Raw genomic sequence first — 26,060 nt, forward strand, 5'->3', positions numbered from 1 at the left:
TCTTTTTGTTTTGTTTATGGTTTCCTTTTTCTGTGCACAGTTATGTATCTTTTTATTATTGAGTTCTAAGAGTTCCTTACACTTATTTTCTAGATACAAGTCCTTCATCAAATACATGACTTGAAAATATTTTTCCATTAAATTGGTTTTCTTTTCCATTTTCTTGGTAATGTCCTTTGATGCACCGAAGTTTCTAATTTTCATCAAGTCCACTTTACTGAATCTATTTTGTTTTGTTTGTGCTTTTAGTTTCACGTCTAAGAAACCATTGCCAGATCCAAGATCATAAAGATTTACTCTTATGCTTTCTTCTAAGAGTGTTACGGGCTTAGTTCTTCCATTTAGGTCTTTGATTCATCTTGAGTTAATGCTTGTATGTGTGAAAGTTAGAAGCCAAATTTCATTCTTTTGCATTTGACCATCCTGTTTTCCCAGCACCATTCATTGAAAAGACTACTCTTTCACACATTTGTTTTAATATCCTTGTTGAAAAATCAAGTGATTGCAAATATGAGGGCTTATTTCCCAATTCTCAATTCTTTTCCATTGATCTTTATGTCGGTATCTATGTCTTATCAAAGTGTTAATTACTGTTTTGTAGTAACTTTTGAAATCAAGAAATATGAGCCATCCAAATTTGTCCCTTTTCTAGGTGGCTTTGGCTATCTGGTGGCTCAGATGGTAATGCATCTGCCTGCATTGCGGGAGACCCAGGTTCAATCCCTGGGTCGGGAAGATCCCCTGGAGAAGGAAATGGCAACCCACTCCAGTACTCTTGCCTGGAAAATTCCATGGACTGAGGAGCCTGGTAGGCTACAGTCCATGGGGTCACAAAGAGTTGGACATGACTGAGTGACTTATACTTTCACTTTGGCTATTCTATGTCCCTTTTATTTCCACATAAATTTTAGGATCAGCTTGTCAATTTCTATAAAGAGTCCAGCTGGTATTCCAATACAGTTGTGTTAAATCTCACAACCAACTTGAGGAGTGTTGCCATCTTAATAATGTTAGGTATTTTGAATGTCCTTTCATCTATTTAAATTTTTTCAATGCAATTGCTATCTTTGAAGTTCCAAAACAGTTGAATATTGGCAGTTTAGTTATTTTAAACTGAATACACAGGGAAAAGAAAGTCAGATTTTCCCACAAAGCCAGTGTGATCTTCACACACAAACCAGAATCCAGTAGCATCTTAAAACCATAATACACACAACCTGTTCGCAACAGGGCAGTGGTTTCCTGTGGGGAGGGGTGTAAGAATGGAAACTGGGGGTGGGGTGTGTGGAGCTGCACGTGTGTGTTCACTTTGTCATTCATTCAGCTTTTTTTTATTTATTGACATTTTTATTTTATCAATTATAAAGACACCTCAATAAATTTTTTAAAAATTTCTTGGCGTATAGTTGATTTACAATGTTGTGCTAGTTTCAGGAGTAAAGTCAATCAGTTGTACATGTACACATATCCACTCTTTTTTATTTATTTATATTTTGGCTATGCTGAGTCTTCATTGCTGTGTGTGGGCTTTCTCTAGTTGTGGAGAGTGGGGGCCACTCTCCGGTTGTGGTATCCACTCTCTTAGATTCTTTTCCCCTATAGGTCATTCCAGAGTACCGAGTGTCATTCAGTATCTTTGCTTTTAAAGATGGATTGGTTGATATTTGGCTGTGCTGTGCGTGGGCTTTCTCCAGTTGAGGTGAGGAGGGGCTACTCTTCACTGCAGTGTGCGGGCTTCTCACTGCGGGGGCTTCTCTCGTTGCAGAGCACAGATCCTAGGGTGCACGGTCTTCAGCAGTTGTGGCTCCTGGGCTCTAGAGCACAGGCTCAGTACTTGTGGCACACGGGCTTAAGTGCTCCCTGGCACGTGGAATCGTCCCAGACCAAGGATGGAACCCATGTCCCCTGCATTGGCAGGTGGAGCCTTAGCCACTAGATCACCAGGGAAGCCCTTACCTTTTTTTTTTTTAATTTTATTTTTACTTTATTTTACTTTACAATACTGTATTGGTTTTGCCATACACTGACATGAATCCACCACGGGTGTATACAAGCTCCCAATCCTGAATCCCCCTCCCACCTCCCACCCCATATCATCTCTGGATCATCCCCATGCACCAGCCCCAAGCATCCTGTATCCTGTATCGAACATAGACTGGCACTTCGTTTCTTACATGATAGTATACATGTTTCAATGCCATTCTCCCAAATCATCCCACCCTCTCCCTCTCCCTCAGAGTCCAAAAGTCCGTTCTATACATCTGTGTCTCTTTTGCTGTCTCGCATACAGGGTCATCATTACCATCTTTCTAAATTCCATATATATGTGTCAGTATACTGTATTGGTGTTTAACAGTTATTTTTAAACATTGTTCTAGGTGAACCCAAGATTTAAAAATAAGTTTAAAAATTCCAACGTGAAGATAATATGATGATATTCACAGGTAATATAATTACATATCTAGACAACCCAATGGCATCCCACTCCAGTACTCTTGCCTGGAAAATCCCATGGACAGAGGAGCCTGGTGGGCTATAGTCCATGGGGTCGCTAGCAGTCGGACACGACTGAGCGACTTCACTTTGACTTTTCACTTTCATGCATTAGAGAAGGAAATGGCAACCCACTCCAGTGTTCTTGCCTGGAGAATCCCAGGGATGGGGGAGCCTGGTGGGCTGCCGTCTGTGGGGTTGCACAGAGTCAGACACGACTGAAGCAACTTAGCAGCAGCAGACACCCCAAGAGTACTATTGGGAAAACTCTTTCAAAAAAATCTCTAAAACAGACTGAATTAAGCCAGGAAGGTGGTTGGTTGCAAGACAAATATCAAAAATCAACAGCATTTTTATGTTTCAGAAAAAGAAAGCTAAAAAAAAGGAAGAAAAATACTGTACTCAAAAGAGCGCCAATACCCGCTTTTATAACGTCAGCAGCAACAAAGATGAAAGAAAATGGAAGAAGAAGCAAATAAAAATACATACCATGTTCATCAATAAGAAGATTTAATGGTGTGAAAATACATATTCTCCCTAAATTAACCTTTATTTTTAACTTTATGTCAATAAAAATACGTTATAGGTTTTTGTGAAAGTAGACAGAGTCTAAAGTTCAAATGGAAAAATAAACAAGTGAGGCCAGCCAGGAAAATTCTGAAGAAGAAAAGTAATAAAGAAAGATTAACCCTAGTGTGGTGGTGGTTTAGTCACTAAGTTGTGCCCGACTCTTCGTGACCCTAGAATGCACTGAAGCATATTATAAAGCTGCATTTGTGAAAAATGTTTGGTACTGGTACATGAAAAGAAAGACAGATTAATGAAACAGGTTAGAATTCAGAAACAGATTAAGTACACTTGAGAAGCTAGTGTATGGTAAAGCTGTATTTCAAATCAGGGAGGAAAGAAATAAAATCATACAATGTATGATTCTCATTGGTTCTCAGGTAATTGCCCAGCCATTTAAGAAAACATAAAGCTGGGTGCTTATCTGATTCCTTACACCAGATAAATTCCAGACAAATAAACAATTTAAATGTAAATCAGTGAAACAAGAAGAAAACATGGGCATGTGTACACACACACATATAATTTTGAATCGAAGAAAATCTTTCTAAGCAAGCCACAAAACTCAGAAGCTGAATAGGAAAAAAATGGCTACATAAAAATTAAAATAGCTGCGTAGTATAAAAACAGCATAGACTAACTTAAAAGATAGATAGTGCACTAGAAAAAAGTGAAAAAAATTCAGACTACAAAAAAAACCCACTTTCTTTAATATCAAAGAGTTCATAAATAAAAGGGAAAATATGAACGGCTTGAAACTGGACAAAGGACGTGAACATGAAGTTCACAAAAAAGAAATCCAAATTGCTTATAAACACATAAAAAGTCTCTCAACCTCACTAGTGACTAAAGAAATATAAATTAAAATGAGATAACACGTTGACAAAGATCAAAAGTGTTGATATGGTTAATTCATGTTGATGTATGACAGAAATCAAATCAATATTGTAAAACAATCATCAATCAATTAAAAATAAATATTTTTAAAAGTGTTGATACCATTACACCAGTAGCATGGCTAAAAGGTGCTTCAGTTGAGTTCGGTTCAGTTCAGTCGCTCAGTCGTGTCCAACTCCTTGCGACCCCATGAATCGCAGCACGCCAGGCCTCCCTGTCCATCACCAACTCCCGGAGTTCACTCAGACTCACATGCATCGAGTCAGTGATGCCATCCAACTATCTCATCCTCTGTCGTCCCCTTCTCCTCCTGCCCCCAATCCCTCCCAGCATCAGAGTCTTTTCCAGTGAGTCAACTCTTCGCATGAGGTAGCCAAAGTACTGGAGTTTCAGCTTTAGCATCATTCCTTCTAAAGAACACCCAGGACTGACCTCTTTTAGAATGGACTGGTTGGATCTCCTTGCAGTCCATGAGACTCTCAAGAGTCTTGTTCAACACCACAGTTCAAACGCATCAATTCTTTGGCGCTCAGCTTTCTTCACAGTCCAACTCTCACATCCATACATGACTACTGGAAAAACAAAAGGTGCTTAATAGTGCCCAAAACAAATAAAAGGAAATATATGCTTTCATAAATTGTTGGCCAGGGCATAAATTGGCAGTCTCTTTGAAAGGTAATTTGGTGATACTTATCAACATGGACAGAGGAGGTTGGCGGACTATAGTCCATGGGGTCGCAAAAAGTCGGACACGACTAAGCAACTAAGCACACACATCGCATTTAAGGATGTTCAAATCCTTTGACCCAGCTAGTTCACTTCTGTGAATCTACTCCACAGATAGCTCAAATACATTAATAAAAGAGTAAGTAGAACTTTTTTTAAAAGCAATCACAAACTAACAGAAAAGTTGGAAATACAGAAAAAGAACTCCCATCCCTGCACCGAACCATTTGAGAGTAAACTGCTAATGCAACCGGAAAATAGAACCAAATCCATGCCACATCACCCTAAAGTAAATGAGAGTTTATTTCCCATTAGCTCAGAAACTCTCATGTATAACCTAATACAATGAATCCTCGAACTCTTCAGGTCCATAATTATCTGAATGGTGTCTTTGTAGGGAAAGGATCCAGTTCAGAATCAAGCATTGTTTTTGGTGGCTGTATCTTTTTAGTCTCCTTCTATAAGTCTTTCCTTGATTTTTATAAGCTTGACACATAAGAAAAATTAAGCCAGTTCTTTTGAAGAACGCCCCACAATTTAGTTGATCTGAGGTCTCCTCATGATCAGGTTCAAGTTACTCATCTTCGACAGGAACCCCACAAAATAATGCTGTGTTCTTATTGCATCCTTCCAGGTGGTGCTAGATTCAGATATTGCCATCTCTAGGTGATGTTCACTTTGGTCACTAATGGGGTGATAAATTGTATGATAAATTGTATGATAAATCATACAATTTATCATATAATCAGGTTTCTCCAATGTAAAGTTACTCATTTTCCTTTTACATTTTGAAGCCAAAAAGTTCTTTGCCAAACCTTTTAAAAAATATATAGCCTTATTGACTCACATATTTAAAGTGTCTAATTTGAGAAGCTTTAACATATGTATACAGCTGTGAAACCGTCACCACAATCAAAATAATAAACATATCCATCATCCCCAAAAGTTTTCTCTTGTCTTTTTGTAATCTTGCCCTCTTGTATTTCTCTGAATCTTTCCTATTCCTTGGCAAGCACTGATCTATTCTATTCTATTACTATAAAATAAGTTGCATTTTCTAGTATAAATCATATAAATCATACAGTTTATACTATTTTGGATCTGGGTTCATCCACGTTGTGCATATCAGTAGTTCATTCCTTGTAAGTGCTGAAGAATATTGTACTATATATATATTAATCAGTCTGTTTAAGCATTTTTTTGTTGATGACAATTGGGTTGTTTCTAGTTTTGAAGTGTTAAAAAAAAATGTCTCTGAACATTCATGGACAAGTCTTTGTATGAACAAATGCATTTATATCTTTTGGGTAAGTACCTATTAAAAAACTATCAAAATGGTTTTTCAAAATAATTGAATAATTTGTGTTCCCACCAGCAGTGTGTATAAGAGCTACAGTTGCTTCACTTCCTTACCGACAATAGTATTATGAGCCTTGTTTTTGGATGTTTTTAATAGGTGTGGAGTGGTATCCTATGGTGGTTTTAATTTTCATTTCTCTAAGTAGTAAATCCTTTGAGCGTGTGTGTATCTTATTTACTGAAGGTCTGTTCACATTTTTGGCCTATTTTAAAAAATGGGTTATTTTCTCTTTATTGAATTTCGTGACTCCGTTATGTATTCTGGACATAAACTCTTTATGTGGTTTGCAAATATTTTCTCCCTGTCTGTGGCTTTTCATTCTCTCTCTGAACAGCATCTTTTAAAGAGCTGATATGTTTTAATTTTGATGTCTTATGGATTATGTTTTTGGTGACTGTGAAATCATTGCCTAACCCAAGGCACAAAGATTTCTCTTATGTTTACTCCCAAAGTTCTATAGTTTTTATTTTCGTATTTAGGTATATGATCCATTTTGAGTTAATTTGTATGTATGATATAAGGAATGGGTTGAAGTACTATTTTTTTTGCAAATTTATTGAAAAAATTATCTTGGCACCCTTTGCTGAAAATAGATTGATCAGATGGGTATAGATTTGTTTTGGGATTTTCTGTTCTGGTACATTTATTTATTTATCTATTTTGGAGTCAATGCCACACTATTACTGTTGCTTTCTAATAAGTCTTTGAAGTTGGGTTGCTTGGTCTTTCTCAAGGTTATTTTCGTTATTATGTGTCCTCTATAGTTCTAGATGAGATTTAGAATCAACTTGTCAATTTTTTCCAAACCCACCCCCCCAAAAAAAATCTTGCTGGGATTTTGATTATCATTCCAGTAAATACATACATCAAATTAGGAATCCTTGGTGGCTTATCGGTAAAGAATCTGCCTGTATGGCAGGAGAATGCTTACCAATGCAGGAGGCTTGGGTTTGCTCCCTGGGTCAGGAAAATCCCCTGAAGAGGGAAATGGCAACCCACTCCAGTATTCTTGCCTGAGAAATCCCATGGACAGAGGAGCCTGGTGGGCTACAGTCCATGGGGTCACAAGAGTAGGACATGACTTAGCAACTAAACCACTACCAGACATCAAATTAGAGTAACTGACATCGTAATAATACCAAGTCTTCCAATTTGTAAGCACCACTTATCTCTCTGTTTATTTAAGTACTCTTTACTTTCTCTCCACAATATTTTGTTATCAGGGTATAGATTTTGCACATTTAGTCAGATTTATCTCTAAGCATTTCATATTTTTTGATACCATTGAAAATAGTTGCAATTTTTAATTCCAAATTCCTATTGATCATTGCTATTATATAGAAATAGAACTGATTTTTGTATGCTGCCTTTAAACCCATTTACTAAAGCTAGGAGCATTTTTGTAGATTCTATAGAACTTTCTGCATCAAAAGTGAATAAAGATAGTTGTACTTCATTTCTACTCTTTTGTATAGACACCCCCAGAACAATGTTGAATAGAAGAGGTTCAAGTAAGAATCTTTATCTTATTCCTATTAGAGAAAAATATTCAGTATTCCATTATGAACTATCATGTTAGTTGTAGAATTTAAGTGCCCTGTATCATGTCAAGGAAATTTCCTTCTATTCATAGTTTGCTATGAGATTTTTTCTTTAATCAGAAACAAATACTGGATTTTTTTCCAAAACTTTCTCTGCCTCTATTGAGATGAATACATGGTTTTTCTTATATGCTGTACTGTGTTTGAGTGCTGTGCTTAGTCGCTCAGTCGTGTCCAACCCTTTGTGACCCCATGGACTGCAGCCCACCAGGCTCCTCTGTTCATGGGGGTTCTGCAGACAAAAATACTGGAATGGGTTGCTATGCCCTCCTCCAGGGGATCTTCTCAACCCAGGGATCCAACCCAGGTCTCCCGCATTGCAGGTGGATTCTGTATAGTTTTATAATACGATGATTGATTCCATTTCTGGAATAAACATCACTTGGTTGTGGAATATTGTCTTTCATATACAGTTGGGTTTGTTTTGCAAAAACACTTTAAATTCCATATTCGTGTTCATCAGAAATGTTGGTCTGTAGTTTTCTTTTCTTGTAATATCTTGGCCTTTGCTACTGGAGTAATTTTGATTTCTTATAAGGAATTGAGAAATAGTTCCTCCTCTTTAATTTTCTGGAAGAGTTTGGTAGATTTTGATGTTATTCATTTCTTAAATATTTACTAGAATAAATGAAGCAATCTTGACCTGGACTTTTCTTCATGGGACAGTTTTTAACTACAAAGTCAAATTTGTAAACAGATAAAGGACTATGCAGGTCATCTCTTTCTTCTTGAGTGAGTTTTTGTAGCTTATCTTTCAAGGAATTTGGCCATTTTAATTAAGTTGCTGAATTTTTGGCATAAACTGGCTTATACTCTTACTTATACTCTTATTGTCATTTTGATGTCTTTTTAACTTGTAGCATTATCATCTCATTCATCTCTGTTATTATTACTTTGTGTTTTCTTTTTTCCTGGCTAAAAAATTATGAAATTTTGCTGATAAAACTAGTTTCTCAAAGAACTAGCTTTTGGTTTCATTGATTTTTCCATTGTTTATTGTTTTCTGTTTCACTTATTACCACCCTGATCTTCATTATTTCCTCCCTTTTAAAAATTTTATTTATTTATTTATTTTTGGCTGTGCTGGGTCTTTGCTGCCGTGAAAGGTTTTCTCTAGTTGCAGGGAGCGGGGGCTACTCTCTAGCTGCAATGCTCTGACTTCACTGCGGTGGCTTCTCTTGTTGCGGAGCACAGGCTTTAGGACGTGCAGGCATCAATAGTTGTGGCACATGGGCTGAGTAGCTGCAGCTCTTGGGCTCCAGAGAAGAGGCTCAATAGTTGTGGCACATGGACTTAGCTGCTCCGTGGCATGTGGGATTGACCCAGACCAGGTATCGAACCTGTGTCTCCTGCACTGGCAGGCAGATTCTTTACCACTGAGCCACCTGGGATGCCCTCTTGCTGAACTGGCCCATTATTGTTAAAAAAAGGATTATCATTTTCCCTGGTAATAGTCTTTGATCTAAAGTCTTTGCTGATATTAATATAAACACTTCAGCTTTCTTTGGATTGGTGTTAGCCTAGTTTATTTTTTCCTTCTCTTTGCCTCTAACCTGTCTATGTCTTAGTATTTAAAGGGGGTTTCTTGTAGGCAGCATACAGCTGGATCTCTCTTTTTTATCCATTCTATTTCTGCCTTTAATTAGGATGCTTGGACTACTTATATCTGATGTGGTCTAGGAAATTTAAATTTCACATTTTGGCTATTTGTTTTCTGTGTGTCCCATTCGTTCTTTGTTTCCATTTTCCTTTTTTTTTTTTTTTCTGTATACTTTTAGTTGTATAATTATTGTGACTTCATTTACTCCTTTGTCGGATGCCAAGAACTTTTAATGTTTAGAGGACAAGCTTTTAACAAATGGTGAGAGACAGAAGAATCAAGGGTTTGATCCCTGAGTCAGGAAGATCCCTTGGAGAAGGACATGGCAACCCATTCCAGTACTCTTGGCTAGAGAATCCACTAGACAGAGGACCTGACGGGCTTCAGTCGATGGGGTCGCAGAGTTGGACACAACTGAAGTGACTTAGCACGCATGCATGATGGGAAAACTGCATAGCCACCTGCAAAAGAACAAAACTGAACCCTTACCTTAATCCATTTTACTCTTTTGTTAGCTTAATAGCTGGAGAAGGCAGTGGCACCCCACTCCAGTACTCTTGCCTGGGGAATCCCATGGATGCAGGAGCCTGGTAGGCTTCAGTTCATGGGATTGCTAAGAGTCGGACACGACTGAGCGACTTCACTTTCACTTTTCACTTTCTTACGTTGGAGAAGGAAATGGTAACCCACTCCAGTGTTCTTGCATGGAGAATCCCAGGTACAGGGGAGACTGGTGGATTGCCGTCTATGGGGTCGCACAGAGTCGGACACTACTGAAGTGACTTAGCAGCAGCAGCAGCAGCAGCAGCTTAATAGCCGTTAACTATTGTTATTTGGAGAAGGCAATGGCACCCCACTCCAGTACTCTTGCCTGGAAAATCCCATGGACACGGGAGCCTGGTGGGCTGCCGTCTATGGGGTCGCACAGAGTTGGACACGACTGAGGCGACTTAGCAGCAGCAGCAGCATTGTGGTATTTTAGCAGTTGCTGTAGGGTTTACATTTACTTTCTTGATCATATTCTACCTTTAAGCAATAGTATACATCTTGGTAAACAGATATTACAACAGTACATCTATTTCTCCTCTTCCAGATTTTGAGTTATTGTTGTCTTATGTTTTATTTCTACTTATGTTGTTAACCCCACAATACATTTCTCTCATTTTTGTTTTAAACAATTATCTTTTAATGATATCCGATGATGCTGTGTGATGAAGTCAAAGTGAAAATTGCTCAGTCATGTCCAACTTTTTGCCACCCCATGGACTATACAGTCCATGAAATTCTCCAGGCCAGAATACTGGAGTGGGTAGCCTTTCCCTTCTCCAGGGGATCTTCCCAACCCAGGGATCAAGCCCAGGTCTCCCGCATTGCAGGCGGATTCTTTACCAGCTGAGCCACAAGGGAAGCCCAAGAATACTGGAGTGGGTAGTTCATCCCTTCTCCAGCGGATCTTTGCAACCCAGGAATCCAACTGGGGTCTCCACATAACAAGAAAAAATGTGTTCATATTTATCTATGACTTACCTATGTAGGTACCATTTCCAGTGCTCTTTATTCATTTATATACTCTAGATTTCTATTTTGCTCATTTTCCTTCTGTCTGAAAACTTCATTTTACCACTTTTTTTTTTTTTTCTGATAGGACAGATCTGCTGGTGACAATTATTTCAGATTTTCTAAGCCTGAAAAGCCTTTATTTACTGTTTACTTTTGAAAGTATTTTTGCAGATAATAGGATTCTAGGTTGATCAATTTTTTTCTTTTAATGCTTGAAATATGTTGTCTTTTTGGTTGCACTGTTTCTAAAAAAAATCTACTGTCTTCTGACTCTATTCCTTGGTTATAATGTCTTTTTCTTTAGCTGCTTTTAAGATTTTTCTGTTGTTGATTGTTTTTAAATGATTTGATTATACTGTACTGGTGTCATTTTCGTCATAGTGTGTGTATATGGAGGGGTGGGTTTTATGTTTGTTAATATTCTTGAATTGGTGGTTTATAGTTTTCATCCAATTTGGAAAAAAATTACTATTATTTCTTCAACTATTTTTTCTATTCCCCATTTCTCTCCTTCAGAAGCTCCAATAACATACATATTAGACACTTTAGGTTGTTTCACAGTTCATTGATTTCTTCATTTAATTTTTAGTCTTTTTTCCAATCTGTTTTATTTTAGAGAGTTTCTGTTGCCTTGTGTTCAAGTTCACCAGTCTTCTTTTCCAAGGTCTAATCTGCTGTTAACCCCACCCAGGATATTTTCTTCTTAGACATTGTAGTTTTAATTTCCAGAAATTTACTTTAGATATTAAAAAAATTATCTTCCACATCTCAACTTTTAGAACATTTGGAATACAGTTGTAAAAATTGTTTTAATGTCCTTTCCTCTTAATTTTAACATCTATGCCACTTCTGGGTCAATTTCAACTGATTAATTTTTCTCATTACAATCATATTTTCCTATTTTTCACATATCTGGCAATATTCTATTTGATGCCATACACTGCAAATTTTACTTTGTTTGATGTTGAATACTTTTGCATTCATATAAGTTGTCCTAAATTTTCTTCTGGGATGTAGTTAGCTAAAAACTCTTTGAACCTTTTAGAGAGGTCTTTTAAACTTCATTGTGTAGCACCAGAGCTGTGGGATTTTTTTTTAAAACTTTGTTGGGTAGCACTGAAGTAGTGTTTGTTTAGACCTAACTTTGTCCCAATATTAATGCAAAACCCTCCTGAGTATACCTGATGCCCGAGGTTTTCTGCACTAATAGGAACAGGAACTCTGTGAGTCTATATATTTCCTTCCAATTCTTCCAATATTTCCCAATCTTGAGTCATTCCATGACATGAAGGCACTGTTCGGTTCTCAGCTACAGCAGCAAGTGTGACCCTCTGCAGATCTCTAGAGCACTCCACCTGTGTGATTCCCTCCTATCTGGCACTCTGACCTGTTAATCTAGCCACTTTGATTGCACTTTACTGCTCCAGACTCTCAGCTTCATTGCCTCAATTCAGGGAGTCCACTCTGCTTGGGCTCCCCCTCCCTGTACCACTGTATTATTGCCAAGAAACTGTCCTCAAGCGGTAATCTTGGGCAATCATAGGGCTCACCTCCTTTGTTTCCATCTCCCAGGGCTCACTTTCTCAGTTACTTGGCTGCCCTGGATGTGTGTTGTGGCTCGAGGGCTTTCTCGGTTGAGGCTCCCAGACTTCTCTTGCTGTGAAGCACAGCTCTAGAGTGCACGGGCTCAGCAGTTGCGCCACATCAGCTCTCTAGCTGTGGCTTGTGGGCTTAGTTGCCCTGCAGCATGTGGAATCTTGGTTCCCCAACCAGGGATTGAAGCTGAGTCGCTTTCATTGAAAGATGGATTCTTAACCACTGGGCCACCAGAGAAGTCCCAGGGATGACTGTCTTTCATTCCTTGATGCTCAGTGTTTTGAAAACTCTTGTTTCATAAATTTTATTTGTATTTTTAGTTTTTTTTCAGAAGGGAGGGTAAATAGTGCTTTATCTGCTTCACCTTGGTTGAAGTCCCTATTCCTCACCTAATGTTTAATGAATGATGAACAATATACATTTGTGTTTATGCAGACCTATGTGTTAGTTGCTCAGTCGGGTCCGACTCTTTGCGACCTCATGGACTGTAACCCGCCAGCTTCCTCGTCCATGGGATTCTCCAGGCAAGAATACTGGAGTGGGTTGCCATTTCCTTCTCCAGATATATACTTTCCTATTTTTTTGAGAGGGTTATATCCCTTACTATATTTATTTAATACTGTGTATGTCCTCAGTCACTCAGTCGTGTCTGACTCTTTGCAGCCCCAGGACTATAGCCCACCAGGCTCCTCTGCTCATGGAATTTTCCTGGTGAGAATACTAGAGTGGAGTGCCATTTCCCACTCCAGAGGATCTTCCCGACCCAGGGATTGAACCCATGTATCTTATGTCTCCTGCATTAACAGGTGGATTCTTTACCACTAGCACCACCTGGGAAGCCCCTATATTTGGTCAGTGTGTATAAGAAAATTTTAAATTCAAAACTGTTCGTGCAGCATTTCCTCACTAACATTAATGAACTGAGAGTAAAGGAGGTTTGCCCTCAGGGCAAAGCAGGTGCTATTATCATTTCTTCAATTCAGAGAAAAAGAGAAACAATAGCTGATTACTTTAATAGTGAATGTTGAGAGACCTAGTAAGAGGTAGAAGTACCCACTTTATCCTCAACAAAACAATCAAGGTGCCTGGTGGATCAAACAAAAGCATTATGAAAGAATGTTGCTTGTATCTGGAAGATAAAGCAAAACCCAGCAGATCCAAGAAAGTAAGATGTCTAGAAGAATCTAGTTCTTTCTGGTAGTCAAGATGTTAACAAGCTGGTGCCTGGGAGAACAAAGATGCTGCTTGACTCACCTTGTGGAACTGCTTGGAATAAAGATGACATTCATTCTTCATCACTCAACAAATATTAAAGCAATGTTTAATACCTCCCAGGCACCACTCTAGGTATTGTGAATACAACTCTGAAACATACTGACAAGTCCCCATTCTTGTGGGCCTTACATGCCAGCAGTGCTTGGATAAAATGAGTTATCTCATGAGAACATGTAAGATTCCAGTCCTAAATGCTAAAGGGGTCCTTTCTAGGAGAGCTGAGTTGCTACCCGAATAAGAGGGGGAAATAGTCAATGAGGTCTAAGTTAATTTTGACATATGAATTGCATCTATATTAGTAAGAGGTCCAGAGAATCTCTAGGAAGGCTTATGAAAGGCTATTTGAGCTGAGAGTTAAAGTAGAAGTTTGTTAGGTAGACGTGATAGGAGATAAACAACATGTTCAAGTCAGAGAGTCTTTGAAATAACACACAGCAGGAATCCTAAGAAACAGGGCAGGTTACACAGTAAGAGTTCTTAAAGAGCCTTTTTTTTTTTTTGCTAAGCAAGGGGTTTTAGATAATATTCTATTAAGAACAGAGATTTGTTTAAGAATTTTTTAGCGGCAGCAGCAGCACTTGATCAGACTTACTTGTTAGGAAATCACTTTGGTGGCAATGTGAATATTTGGATAGAGGGAGGTAGGCAAGCATGGAAAAATCATTCCTTTATCCAGTAAGTATTATTAAGGGCCTGATATATATTAGGCAACTTGCTTAGATACAAAAGATAGAGTGAGAACAAGGCAGATGTGGACCTTGTTCTCCTGGAGCTTACAAGGAATCTGGAGAATCAAAAATCAAACAACCCTTCCCCCAAATTAAGCAAATAATGATGGAAGTACTACATTACAAATGCGATCATGTCATGAAGAGGAAGTAGAGGATGTCTTTAGAATATGTGATTGGGAGACCTAATAAAGTCAACGTGGGTGGTGGTCAGAAAAGTCTATCCTGAAGAAGTGACATAGGGTGGAGAGCTGAAGAATGGTAAGGAGCAGGCTGGGTCAAGACCTGGACACCTTTTAGAAAACAAAAGAAAAGCCCTTGCATTGAATTGTCTGGAAACAGGCAGGTGACTGCAGATAGCACTGGGAGACCTTGCCAACCACATTAAAGATATTAGGCTTTGAGTCAAGAGCCCTGGAAAGCCTTTGAATTAATATTTTAAACTGGATAGTAAGATCATCAAGTTCTCAATTGAAGAAAAATCACTGGGGCTGCTAAATGGAGAATGATTTCAAGTGAACATGTGTAAAGCTGGTGAGAATGTAAAATAACCTGAGCTCTTTCTGGGACTGGAAATGTAACCTGTTGTAACCATTTCAGAAACATTGTATAGCTTCTTCTGTAGTTATGAATGTGCTTATCCTGTGGTTCAGTATTTCTATTCCTAGCTATTTATCCAAGAGAGAGAGAAACATATGTCCCATGTCCAAAAAAAAAAAAAATTCATACAAGAATGTTCAGAGCAGCTTTATTCACAATAACCCTAAACTGGAAGCAACCCAAGTATCAGTCAGCAGGAGGATGATAAACAAACCGTGGTACATTCATTTAATGGGCTCACTCTCAATAAAAAAAAGGGAATGAACTGACATATGCAACAATGTGAATAACTCTCAGATACTTCAGCAAGAGTAACTAAGCACTGAAGGATATACGCATACCATGTGACTCTGTTTATATGAGGCTCCAGCATAGATAGTACCAATCCATAGTGATGTAAGTCAGAAAAGTGGTTTCTGGGTGTCAGGTGTGCGTGTGGGGTGAAGGGAAAACAGGTGAGTGATGAAAAGGGACACAAGGGAATTTCCAGGGCATATTTATTTGTCAAGACTTGTCATTTTTTTTTTTACTTCAAATGTGTGCATTTTATTGTATTTAAACTATTCCACAACAAAGAGAAAGAGGAAGAAAAGAGAACCTGTGGCATTTTCAGGGTTATGGGTGGGGGTGGCAGAAGGGGAAAATGAGAAGTGTGGAAACAAAATAACAAGGATGCATTGGATGGGAGGGAAGGAAGAATCAAAATTAATTCAGGTTTCTGGCTGGGATGGTTTACTGTTAGGTATTATTACTATCTGGAGGAAATTGTCTTTGGGGAACAGGTTTGTGTGTGGTGGGGGAGTGGGACAGAGAAGGAATAAGGCTGAATTTTGACACGTCTGTCCGAGAAGCATCATTTGTCCCCATTGCATGACGCTTAATCCTGTTAGTCCTGCCTTGCGAGGTTGCCACTGGGGTAGCTTTCCTCCACTCTCCTCACTTCACAGCGATAGTTTTCCATAATGTAATCCTTCATCTCCACTCCTCAGAGGAGTCGGAGAAAGCACTGAAAAGTTTTAGCTCATCACAAAGAGGGAGAGGGGCTGAACAGGCTGAGCGGGCTGAACGGGGATGTGTGTGTGTGTGCATGTGCACACACGCATGTACTCACTCAGTCATATCTGGCTCTCTGCAACCCCATGGACTGTGGTCCACCCGGCTCCTCTGTCCATGGGATTTCCCAGTCAAGAATACTGGAGTGGGTTGCCATTTCCTACTCCAGGGGATCTTCCTGACCCAGGGATCAAACCCACATCTCCTCCATTGGCAGAGGGATTCTGTACCACTGAGCCACCTGGGATAGTCACACAAAATGTAGGATTCCCCCCCACTCCCCCATCCATTCTCATGAGTAAAAGGCACATTTGTAGTTATCCAAGGACCTAACTCTTTTTTTCCCAGTGTTAATATACCCTTAACATTTCAGTAATGCAATGTTCCCCTAAATTGAAAGAGACTTGTTTTCTAGTTGTTGAGAACTTTGACTGAGAGTTGTTCTCTCTTCCAGAGAAATGGCATCTCCAGCATCGCTACACTTCTTGGTGTATGAGTAGTTATTTCAACACTGCTGTGTCAGGCCGCACTGGTAGGAGTGATTCAACACATAGGTGCCAGGATCTGCCAACTTTACTGAGTCTTCCAGTGTAGACAATTGCCAAATATTTACATAGTGAAAGACTTTTTATTATATTTTGTTTTATTTTATTTACACTTCTTTGACTCTTTATTTCAGATGTCATTTTATGTGATTTTAAAATTATATGTTAAGTAACTTCTACTATCTATGATGATCATTTAGGGATGGTAGGGGTGGTGTTACAAAATATTTCTTATCAAAGGGAGCTACAAAGGTTGATTCAGTTGAGGAAAACAGATTTACAAAGTAGTGTTTAGTGATCTAGGCTCTGAAAACAAATTGCTTGATTTTACCACCTATTGTTTAGGTGGCTTTGTACAAGTTAATTATCCTCATCTGTAAAATGGGGATAACATACCTACCCTATTGGGCTGTGTGAGGACAACAATAATGATTAATTTTTTTAAAGCACTTCAAACGCTGTATAATTGGCCCATCAATTGCCACATATTAAGTACCAAATATATTTTGGTTAAATAAAACCAATACACTCTCTCCAGGAAATCTCATTTATGTTCATGTCTTCAATAACCATTTATACATTATTATGGACATTTTTCTAAATTTAAAAATCTTTTGAGTGAGCTTCATCTAAAAAGTACAGATACATTTGAGACTTGGGAGAAAAACAAAAACCTTTCAAGTACATAATTTTCCAAGGATTAGGCTAGCCAATTACCCTTCTTAGATAAGAAAAAGAGGGTTGAAGAACATTTATGCTCTGGTAACCTCAGAAACCAAAGGAACAAAAATCCCAAGGAAGAAAGACAAATGGAGAAAAGACATTTACATTTAATTTCAAACAGCCTCTGTCTCTTACTATGCTCACTAAGAAGAAGCAAGAATTTCCTGATGTAGTTACCAATTTTTCCATAAATAGGAAAACATTATGGTAGGAAAGGCATATTTAATGTTATATACAAATTTGTCAAACTGTAAACATCAATCATGAGGCATGTAACAATATTCACTTAATCTAGAGAACACGCTTCATTGTAGGAAATGGCATTGGCTTACTTCAATGAGTTGTGTTACGTGAGTCATCCGTGATTGAGCATGGCAACAGGAACACACTCTGCCCCTTATCTCTCAGTTCTCAGGTGAAGCCTGACATTTTCAAAGAAACCTTCTTTGACTACACACTCTATGTAACGTTCCTTTGTTTCTCTCTCAGCACAACATACATTTCCTTCTGTGCACTTGTTGTAGTTTGTAATTATACACTTCAGTTCAGTTCAGTCACTCAGCTGTGTCCGACTCTTTGCGACCCCATGGACTGCAGCACACCAGACTTCTCTGTCCATCACCAACTCCCGGAGCTTCTGAGTTTGTTTAAAAAAAAAAAAAATAGTCTGCCTCATTAGACTTTATACATGGGAGTAGTTGCTCTTATAGTGCTCAGAGTTGTCCCCTGGCACAGCACCTAGAACATACACAGCTTGACAAATACTTGTTGCATAGACAGACTGGCATTTTAGCTTCTGGGGTATACATGCGAGATATGGGCTAAAAATATGAATTTGAAAGTTATCTGCATTTAAATAGTATTTTAAAACAAGAGAAAGGATCAAATTACCCATCCCAGGAGAGATAGGGGTGGGGGGCACTTTGGAGACCAACATTTTTTTGTTGAAGAAATGAAGATAATGACAAAGGATACCCCAAAAATGAATGGCTAGAGAGGTAAAAAGAAACCCAGGAGAATGTCCTGCCAAGGCAATCAGGAAAAGAAGCTTTCTCTCAGTGGGACTGATCAGTTGTGATAAATAACAGCTAAGAAGTAAATTAAGATCAGAATAGAAATGTTACCATTGAGTTGGGGAGCTTCAAGGTCATTTTGGACTTCCCTGTCAGTCCAGGGGCTAGGACTCTGAGCCTGCAATGCAGGGGGCCTGGGTTCAATCCCTGGTCAAGGAACTAGATTGCATATGCCACAAGGAAAAGCTGGCTTAAAATTCAGCATTCAAAAAGCTAAGATCATGGCATCCGGTCCCATCACTTCATGGCAAATAGATGGGGAAAAAGTGGAAAACAGGGGTAGATTTTATTTTCTTGAGCTCCAAAACCATTGCAGATGGTGACTGCAGCCACGAAATTAAAAGACTTGCTCCTTGGGAGAAAAGCTATTAATACAACCTAGACAGCATACTAAAAAGCAGAGACATCACTTTGCTGACAAAGGTCTGTATAGTCAAGGCTACAATTTTTCCAGTACTCCCGTATGGATGTAAGAGTTGAACCATAAAGAAAGCTGAGTGCTGAATAATTGATGTTTTCGAACTGCGATGCTGGAGAAGACCCTTGAGAGTCCCTTGGACAGCAAGGAGATGAAACCAGTCAATCCTAAAGGAAACCCACCCTGAATATTCACTGGAAGGACTGATGCTGAAACTGAAGCTCCAATACGCCACCTGATGCGAAAAGACCCTGATGTTAGGCAAGATTGAGGGCAGGAGGAGAAGGGCTGGTGACAGAGGATGAGCTGGTTGGATGGCACCAACAATTCAGTAGATATGAGTTTGAGCAAACTCCAGGAGATGGTGAAGGACAGGGAAGCCTGGTGCATGGGGTCACAAAAAGTCAGACACAACTTAGTGACAATCAAGGTTATTTCTGATGTTGATAAGAGTGATTTGGGGTTGGGAGTGGGGATGACAGGTTAGAGTAGGCTGGGAAAGGAGGTGAGCAACTGGAATCAGCTGGTGTAGAACACCTTTTGAAGAAGTTTTGCTCATAAGAGAGAATACAACAAACAAAAAAAGTTGGAGAGGAATGAGGTATCTGTGGAGCTTTTTTGTTTTGTGTGCATTTTTTTCTTTCTGTGGAACTTAATAGAATATGTTTGTATGGTGATGGGACATTCAATAGACAGAGTAATTATTAATAAAGGGGAAGAATATTAAGGAAGATACCTTAGTAGTTTCTTTTTCCTTTTTTGACTGCACGGGAATTTCCCCAACCAAGGACCCAACTCTTGCCCTCTGCACTGGAAACACAGAGCCCTAACCACTAGACCACCAGGAAGTCACAGTAGGTTTCTGCTAAGGAATCAGTGCTGGTTTTCTGTAGCCTTCTTTGACCTACCTCTATGAGCCAAGTTTAAGAGATAAGCAAAAAGTAGTTATCAGGACTTCATAATACAGCCCTGGAGGGTTGTCAAACCACTCTGAAAAGATCTTCAAGAAATTGCATCTTCTCAGCTTCCCTGGAGCTGGGAATTCGTTCCAGGGTTTCTCAAACTTGGGTGCTATTGGTATTTTGGTTCAGATACTCTCCTGTTAGGGGCAGCTGCTGCTGCTGCTAAGTCGCTTCAGTCGTGTCCGACTCTGTGTGACCCCATAGACGACAGCCCACCAGGTTCTCCCATCCCTGGGATTCTCCAGGCAAGAACACTGGAGTGGGTTGCCATTTCCTTCTCCAACACATGAAAGTGAAAAGTGAAAGTGAAGTCACTCAGTCGTGTCCGACTCTTATCAACCCCATGGACTGCAGCCTACCAGGCTCCTCCGCCCATGGGACTTTCCAGGCAAGAGTACTGGAGTGGGGTGCCATTGCCTTCTCCACCTGTTAGGGGCAGGGGTTTGAATCTCCTGTGCAGGGTTGAATGTTTCACTGAAACTCTGGCCTCTACCCACATGGATACCAGTAGTATCTAGTTGTGATACTCAGAAACCAGAAATTGCTAAATCTTTGTGTGAGGGTTGGAGAGCAGATCGCCCCAGCTGAGAATCAATGATTTATTCAAACCTGAAAATGAAAATCACTGTCATGTCTGACTCTTTTTGACTCCATGGATTCTACAGTCCATGGAATTCTCCAGATCAGAATACTGATCCTTCTCCAGGGGATCTCCCCAACCTAGGGAATTGAACCCAGGTCTCCTACATGGCAGGCAGATTCTTTACCAACTGAGCTATAAGAGAAATCCTATTCAAACCTGCTGCTGCTAAGCGACTTCAGTCATGTCTGACTCTGTGCGACCCCAGAGATGGCAGCCCACCAGGCTCCCCGATCCCTGGGATTCTCCAGGCAAGAACAGTGCAGTGGGTTGCCATTTCCTTCTCCAATGTAAGAAAGTGAAAAGTGAAAGTGAAGTCACTCAGTCGTGTCCAGCTCTTCTGGACCCCATGGACTGCAGCCCACCAGGTTCCCCCGTCCATGAGATTTTCCAGGCAAGAGTACTGGAGTGGGGTGCCATCGTCTTCTCCAATTCAAACCTAAGAAAGTCTAATTTTTAAAAAAAATCAGCTAATCTTAACAGCTGTTTTCATTGCCTTATGCTGTTATGGAAAATTATCATAAACTTGGTATGAAAGCATACTGTTCTATATATACATGTTCTAATTTTTTAATTCCTAAAAAATACTGTAATATAATTTTTAATACTTTCAGTAGAAAGAACAATAAAAGAAAACCAAACGAAATATTCACATGGATGAATCGAACTTAAGGATGATGGCAAGAAAAGGAGTCACAAGATTTATTCGGTGCCCCCTACATTTCACATTGAGATTCCCCAGTGGCTCAGTGGTAAAGAATCCACTTGCAATGCAGGTGACTTGGGAGATTTGGGTTCAATCCCTGAATGGAGAAGATCCCTTGGAAGAGGAAATGGCAACCCACTCCAGTATTCTTGCCTGGGAAATCCCATGGACAGAGGAGTCTAGAGGGCTACAATCCAAGGGGTCACACAACAGTCAGATATGACTTAGCGTCTAAACAACAACATTTTACATTTTGTAAGAGATTAAAAAATTTTTTTACAAGCTTATTGTATAAAATGGAAAAAAGATATATTGACAAGAAAATTTAAAACTTCATAATATCGTCAGTTAACATGTTGGTGCATATGCTTTAGGACTTTCTGTGCATTCATTCATTCTCTTATTCATTATTTACACATCAGGGGCTTCCAGGTACCGCTAGTGGTAAAGAATCCCCGTGTCAATGCAGGGTAGAAAAGAGGTATGGTTCCATCCCTGGGTTGGGAAGATCCCCTGGAGAAGGAAATGGTAATCTGCTCCAGTATTCTTTCCTGGAGAATCCCATGGACAGAGGAACCTGGCAGGCTACAGTCCATGGGGTCGCAGAGACAGGACTGAAGGTATTTAGCACCTAGGGGGCTGCGGTCTATGGGATCGCACAGAGTCGGACACGCCTGAAGCGATTTAGCAGCAGCAGCAGCAGCACACATCTCCCTGAGAGAGGACGAGAACTGGAAAGTCAAGGGAGCTTTGTTTTTTGTTTTTGTTTTTTTAATGGAAGACATTTAGGCATGTTTTAAAGACAATGAAAGGATCAAAGTCAGTCGAAAGAGGAAAATGGGATGAGAGGTATTGTGAGGTTTCTGAGAAGGAATGGATTTCAAGCAAAGAGTTGGAGTCGCCTTTAGATTAGGGGAGGGAAAAAAAAAAACATTGTGAGAGGATTGAAAGAATACACACATATGCACACGAATGTATGTATCAGGTATGTATATTCCTACATACCTGTATATACAGGTATTCCTGTATCTACCTGTATGTATCTTGTATCTACAAGTAGGTATATATTTTTTATTTTATCTATATGTATGTATCTTACTCTATCTACATGTTTTCACCATGTGAGCTACTGAGGAACTTGCTTTTTCACTTATTCTATTGTAACCATTTTCCCCTCCTGCTGTTACTCTTCCTTACCATCATTTTTAACAGTATCCTAACACATACATGAAGTAGTTCAGTCTTTAAAGCCCCCTCGTAATGTTGGACATTTTCGCCGTCCCAATTTTTCACTACCATCAACGCGGGACTTAATATTACGATGGTGACATATTTGTAGCTACCCAGGATTATTTTTTGAACAGAAATTCATGGAAGAGGAATTGCTGAGTCAAATGGTCAGCCTAACTCGAAGGATAAAAGTCGCTTTTAAACGTCAGTCATCCTCAGGTATGCATTCTTTACCTGAGGAGGAAACAGAGAAGCAGAGAGGTTAAACAATTGGCCCAAGGTCAAAAGTAATCGCAAGTGGCGGATTTCAAAAGCCGCGCGGGCTCATCATGCTGCGGCAGGGATAGAATTTGCGGTTTAGGCGATTCTTTTTTTTTTTCTTTTGGTGTGTTTCTGTGGGGGAGGGGCCGGGCAGCAGGGAAGGAAACTTGTGTCGCAGCAAAGAAGGAGAAGGGGAGGGAACTCATGTCAGAATCCGAGCCGACTGCGCCGAGAAGGGGTATGCTCAGGATTCGGTGGGCCCCCAAGCCGCTGTGCAGGGCAGCTCCGAGGCTGTGACAAGCTCCAGGGAGGTCCGGCCCGCGGCCGCGCCGCGCCAGGGCGGTTGCCAAGGGTCTGCCCAGTTTGCTGGTCTAGTTGCTAGGGCCTCCATCTTGAGGCCGGTGGCTGCGACACTCCCGGAAGGGGTTGCCGAGTGGGACATTCACTTCCGGTCTGGGGCCTGCGGCGGCGGCGGCGGCGGTGGCGGCGGCGGCGGCGGCGGCGGTAGCGGGTCGGTGTAGAAAATGGCGCTGGTGCAGCGGCTCGGGCCTCTCCCCGCGGCGCTACGGACGGCTTGAGGCTCGCGAGCCTCACTCGCCGCGCCCCACTTGCTCGTGCACTTTACACACATGAGGTGAGCGGGGCGGGGGCCTCCCTCCGGGCGGGAGGAGCCTCGGGCGCTGCCGCAGGGCCCGAGATCGCGGGCGGCGGCGGCGGCGGCGCCGGGCGTCCTCGAGACCTCGGGCCTCGGCGAAGGGGGCGCCGGCTGCGCCGCTGCGGAGGCCGGACGGGAGGCCCGGAGGGGCCGCGCTGCGCCGCTGGGGCCGAGCCGGGGGCTGCGGCTAGCCCGCGCCGCCTGACCGCAGTCGGGGCTGCAGCCCCGCAGCTTTGTGAGCCCCCCCGGGCTCCCTTCCCCCCGCCCCATCCGGCTCCGGCGCGAGCCTCTGCAGCAGCAGCTCCGTTTTCACGCGCATCTCTCTCTCTCTCTCTCTCTCTCCCCCTTTTTCTTTTCCGTTTCAGAGAATTGGAAGCTAAAGCTACCAAAGACGTAGAAAGGAATCTTAGCAGGTAAGATGGGCGCGCTTTCCGCCTCTCATCCCTTTTCATTAATCGTGTATTTCCACCCTGGCTCGCCCTTGCTGGGTTTAGAAGTTCTCCCGTGTCATTTTCTATCGCACGCAGGGAACAGACCCGGAGAAGAGGCTGGAGGGAATACTGGATGGAGGAATTGCGGGGAGATGCGTAATTACGCGTGTGTTCCTTTCTTGGGCGGGGGGGAGGGGGTGGCAAAAAACAGCGAAAAGCAATTCTTGTAAACTTAGTTAAAGCATTCTCACCCTTTTAGAATTTAATTAGGGGACTTGTGCATTAATTACTATTGTAAATGGTTGCAGGCATTGTGTGACTCATGATTGAGGCGGCCCTTATGGCGGGCTGTCAAACTGTTTTGGCTTCCCCGTTATTACTTTGTAACTCAAATTGTTGCCTTTATAAAAAGATACTATGTCTTCGCTCCCCCCAACCCCCCACCCCAAACACATTGTAGTCAGGCGGATTCTGTTGCACTGAAAACAGTTTTGCCCTTGAACTTTACCGAGCATAGACTGCGTTTTGTTTTCTTTTGAAAATACATTTATATCTACGTTCGGTGTGTGCTCCTTTTATCAGGTGGTAAAATAATTAAAAATCTGTTCCCAGTAAGTGGTTCTCACTCCCCTTGGACCTGAGTGCTTTTGCACTGGTAACTTAAATCATCACCACAAAGGGATTTTTTGTTTGTTTTTTAAACGATGCCCCATGAAAATGTTGAGCTTTATTGAGCTGTAATTGCTTAAGCATCAAGGCGTTTAACTCTTTTTCACATTCATTTTCTGGTCTTACAGTCTTTTCCTTTCTTTTTCGCCATTTTCTTTTGCATCATATTGGGACACTGAGAGAAACTTCTAGATTAATCAGTGAGCAGCTTTTACTTGAACGAAATAAAATAAAAATTGTCTATCTCAGGTCTTAATGTAGTTTGTGCCTGGTGATTGTAAGTTTTGTGTTTGTATTGAGGTCTTAACATTCACAATTCAAATCATCTGGATGTTTTCTCAGCATATAGAATCATTTCAAATTGCTGGTCTTTGGGGTTATATAGATATTAATTTGTTAAACTGGTCATTAAAGAATCTGTTCAGTCAGTGAAGGATGGTCGTCATTGGTTTAGCAAATAAGAGAGATTCTGTTGTTCAAAATAATTACACAATCATTTAAAGGAAATTAAGCCTGACGTTGCTGACTAAATAACTGGATATTTAAGTCTTGTTAGAAGCTATTAACATTAAGATATGAAATGATTAAATAAAACAGGTTGAGTTTTTAAGATACACTTCAGAAAGGAGCTTGGGGTGTCAGTCTATTTCTATTTTTGCTTTGTCAAGTAACCATCAGTATAATTTCTGTGGAGGTTTTCTGGGACGTAATTAAAAATTGTCTCTACAACAGGTATAATTTCTATATACTATTAACAGTTGGATAGAACTTGGAGTCTGTATCAGCTATGTATCAGAGTTTGAATCCAAGCTTTGTCACTTAACAATATGACCTTGACTCTAGGCAAATCACTTAGCCACTCTCTTCCTAATCTGTAAAGGGAGAGGTTTGGGCCTGCCAGTTGCCAAGGTCTGTGAGGCCCCTTGGGTTTTATAAAAAGGAGTCAAGTGTTGTCCCTGGCCACAGACTCCATGTGCATTATAGGAGGAAGGCTGTAATGGGCACATGAATAGCTAACTCCGGGTAAATGATGCCAGGGTCAAAAGAAGATGCCATTCCATTCATAAATTCACCGGTCTTCAGTTGGTTAGAAAGAATGAAAAGGAAAAACAAATATGAAGGGTGTTACAGGCCAGTGTATACCAAGGTCCCTGTGCGAGGGGAACATTTCCTAAAGGTTAAAAGTTTTCTGAGAGATTAGGTGGACAAATGCTTCCTTCCAACTCCATCCTTAGCTCTGTGCTTCCTTTTTTCCAAATAAGGAGAGTATATTTGTCTTTACCAATTTGTGCCTCCCCAGGAAGGCATTACCCTAGATTCAGTGAGTAAACATTTCTTGCCCATCTTAGAGGTTCCAAATGCAAGCCTAGGCACTAGGGGAGAGAAGAATGGCAGTAGCTGGGTTTAGTGGGTGTTTCTGTCTGCCTGGCACACTTTGAAGATCTTACATCGACTCATCTGATCCTGGAACCCTGTGAGGTAGGTGCTTTCAGGATCCTGGTCTCTGTTTTACAGGTGAAGACTTTGATGAACAAAGAGGTTAAGTAACTTCCAGGAGGCCACACCACTGGCAACTGCAGGAGATGTTACGCTTTGGACTGTATTTGCCTCACAAAAGGCATGGTTCTTCACTTCCAAAAAACGTGAAAGTATCTTTGGGGAGGCAGAACCCACATATACAGGCAGCACTC

The 26,060-nt window shown here is 40.7% G+C and overlaps 1 protein-coding gene across 4 annotated transcripts in view; it reads left to right on the forward strand.

Annotated features, from left to right (window-relative positions):
* The window catches only part of TNRC6A (trinucleotide repeat containing adaptor 6A), a 224,131-nt gene that overhangs the window by 103,181 nt on the left and 94,890 nt on the right, over positions 1 to 26,060 (forward strand). For 3 of the 4 annotated variants that reach the window (XM_040257970.1, XM_040258010.1, XM_040258023.1), the window contains exons 1-2: positions 23,055 to 23,248; positions 23,635 to 23,682. In XM_040257970.1, coding sequence (XP_040113904.1) covers positions 23,244 to 23,248; positions 23,635 to 23,682 — 53 coding nt within the window. In that variant the 5' untranslated portion in view covers positions 23,055 to 23,243. Of the gene's footprint in view, positions 1 to 23,054; positions 23,249 to 23,634; positions 23,683 to 26,060 lie in introns of those variants that run through there. The other variant, XM_040257979.1, reaches the window with a different exon arrangement.

Source organism: Oryx dammah, unplaced genomic scaffold, assembly GCF_014754425.2.
Source record: "Oryx dammah isolate SB20612 unplaced genomic scaffold, SCBI_Odam_1.1 HiC_scaffold_2, whole genome shotgun sequence".
Classification (NCBI taxonomy): domain Eukaryota; kingdom Metazoa; phylum Chordata; class Mammalia; order Artiodactyla; family Bovidae; genus Oryx; species Oryx dammah.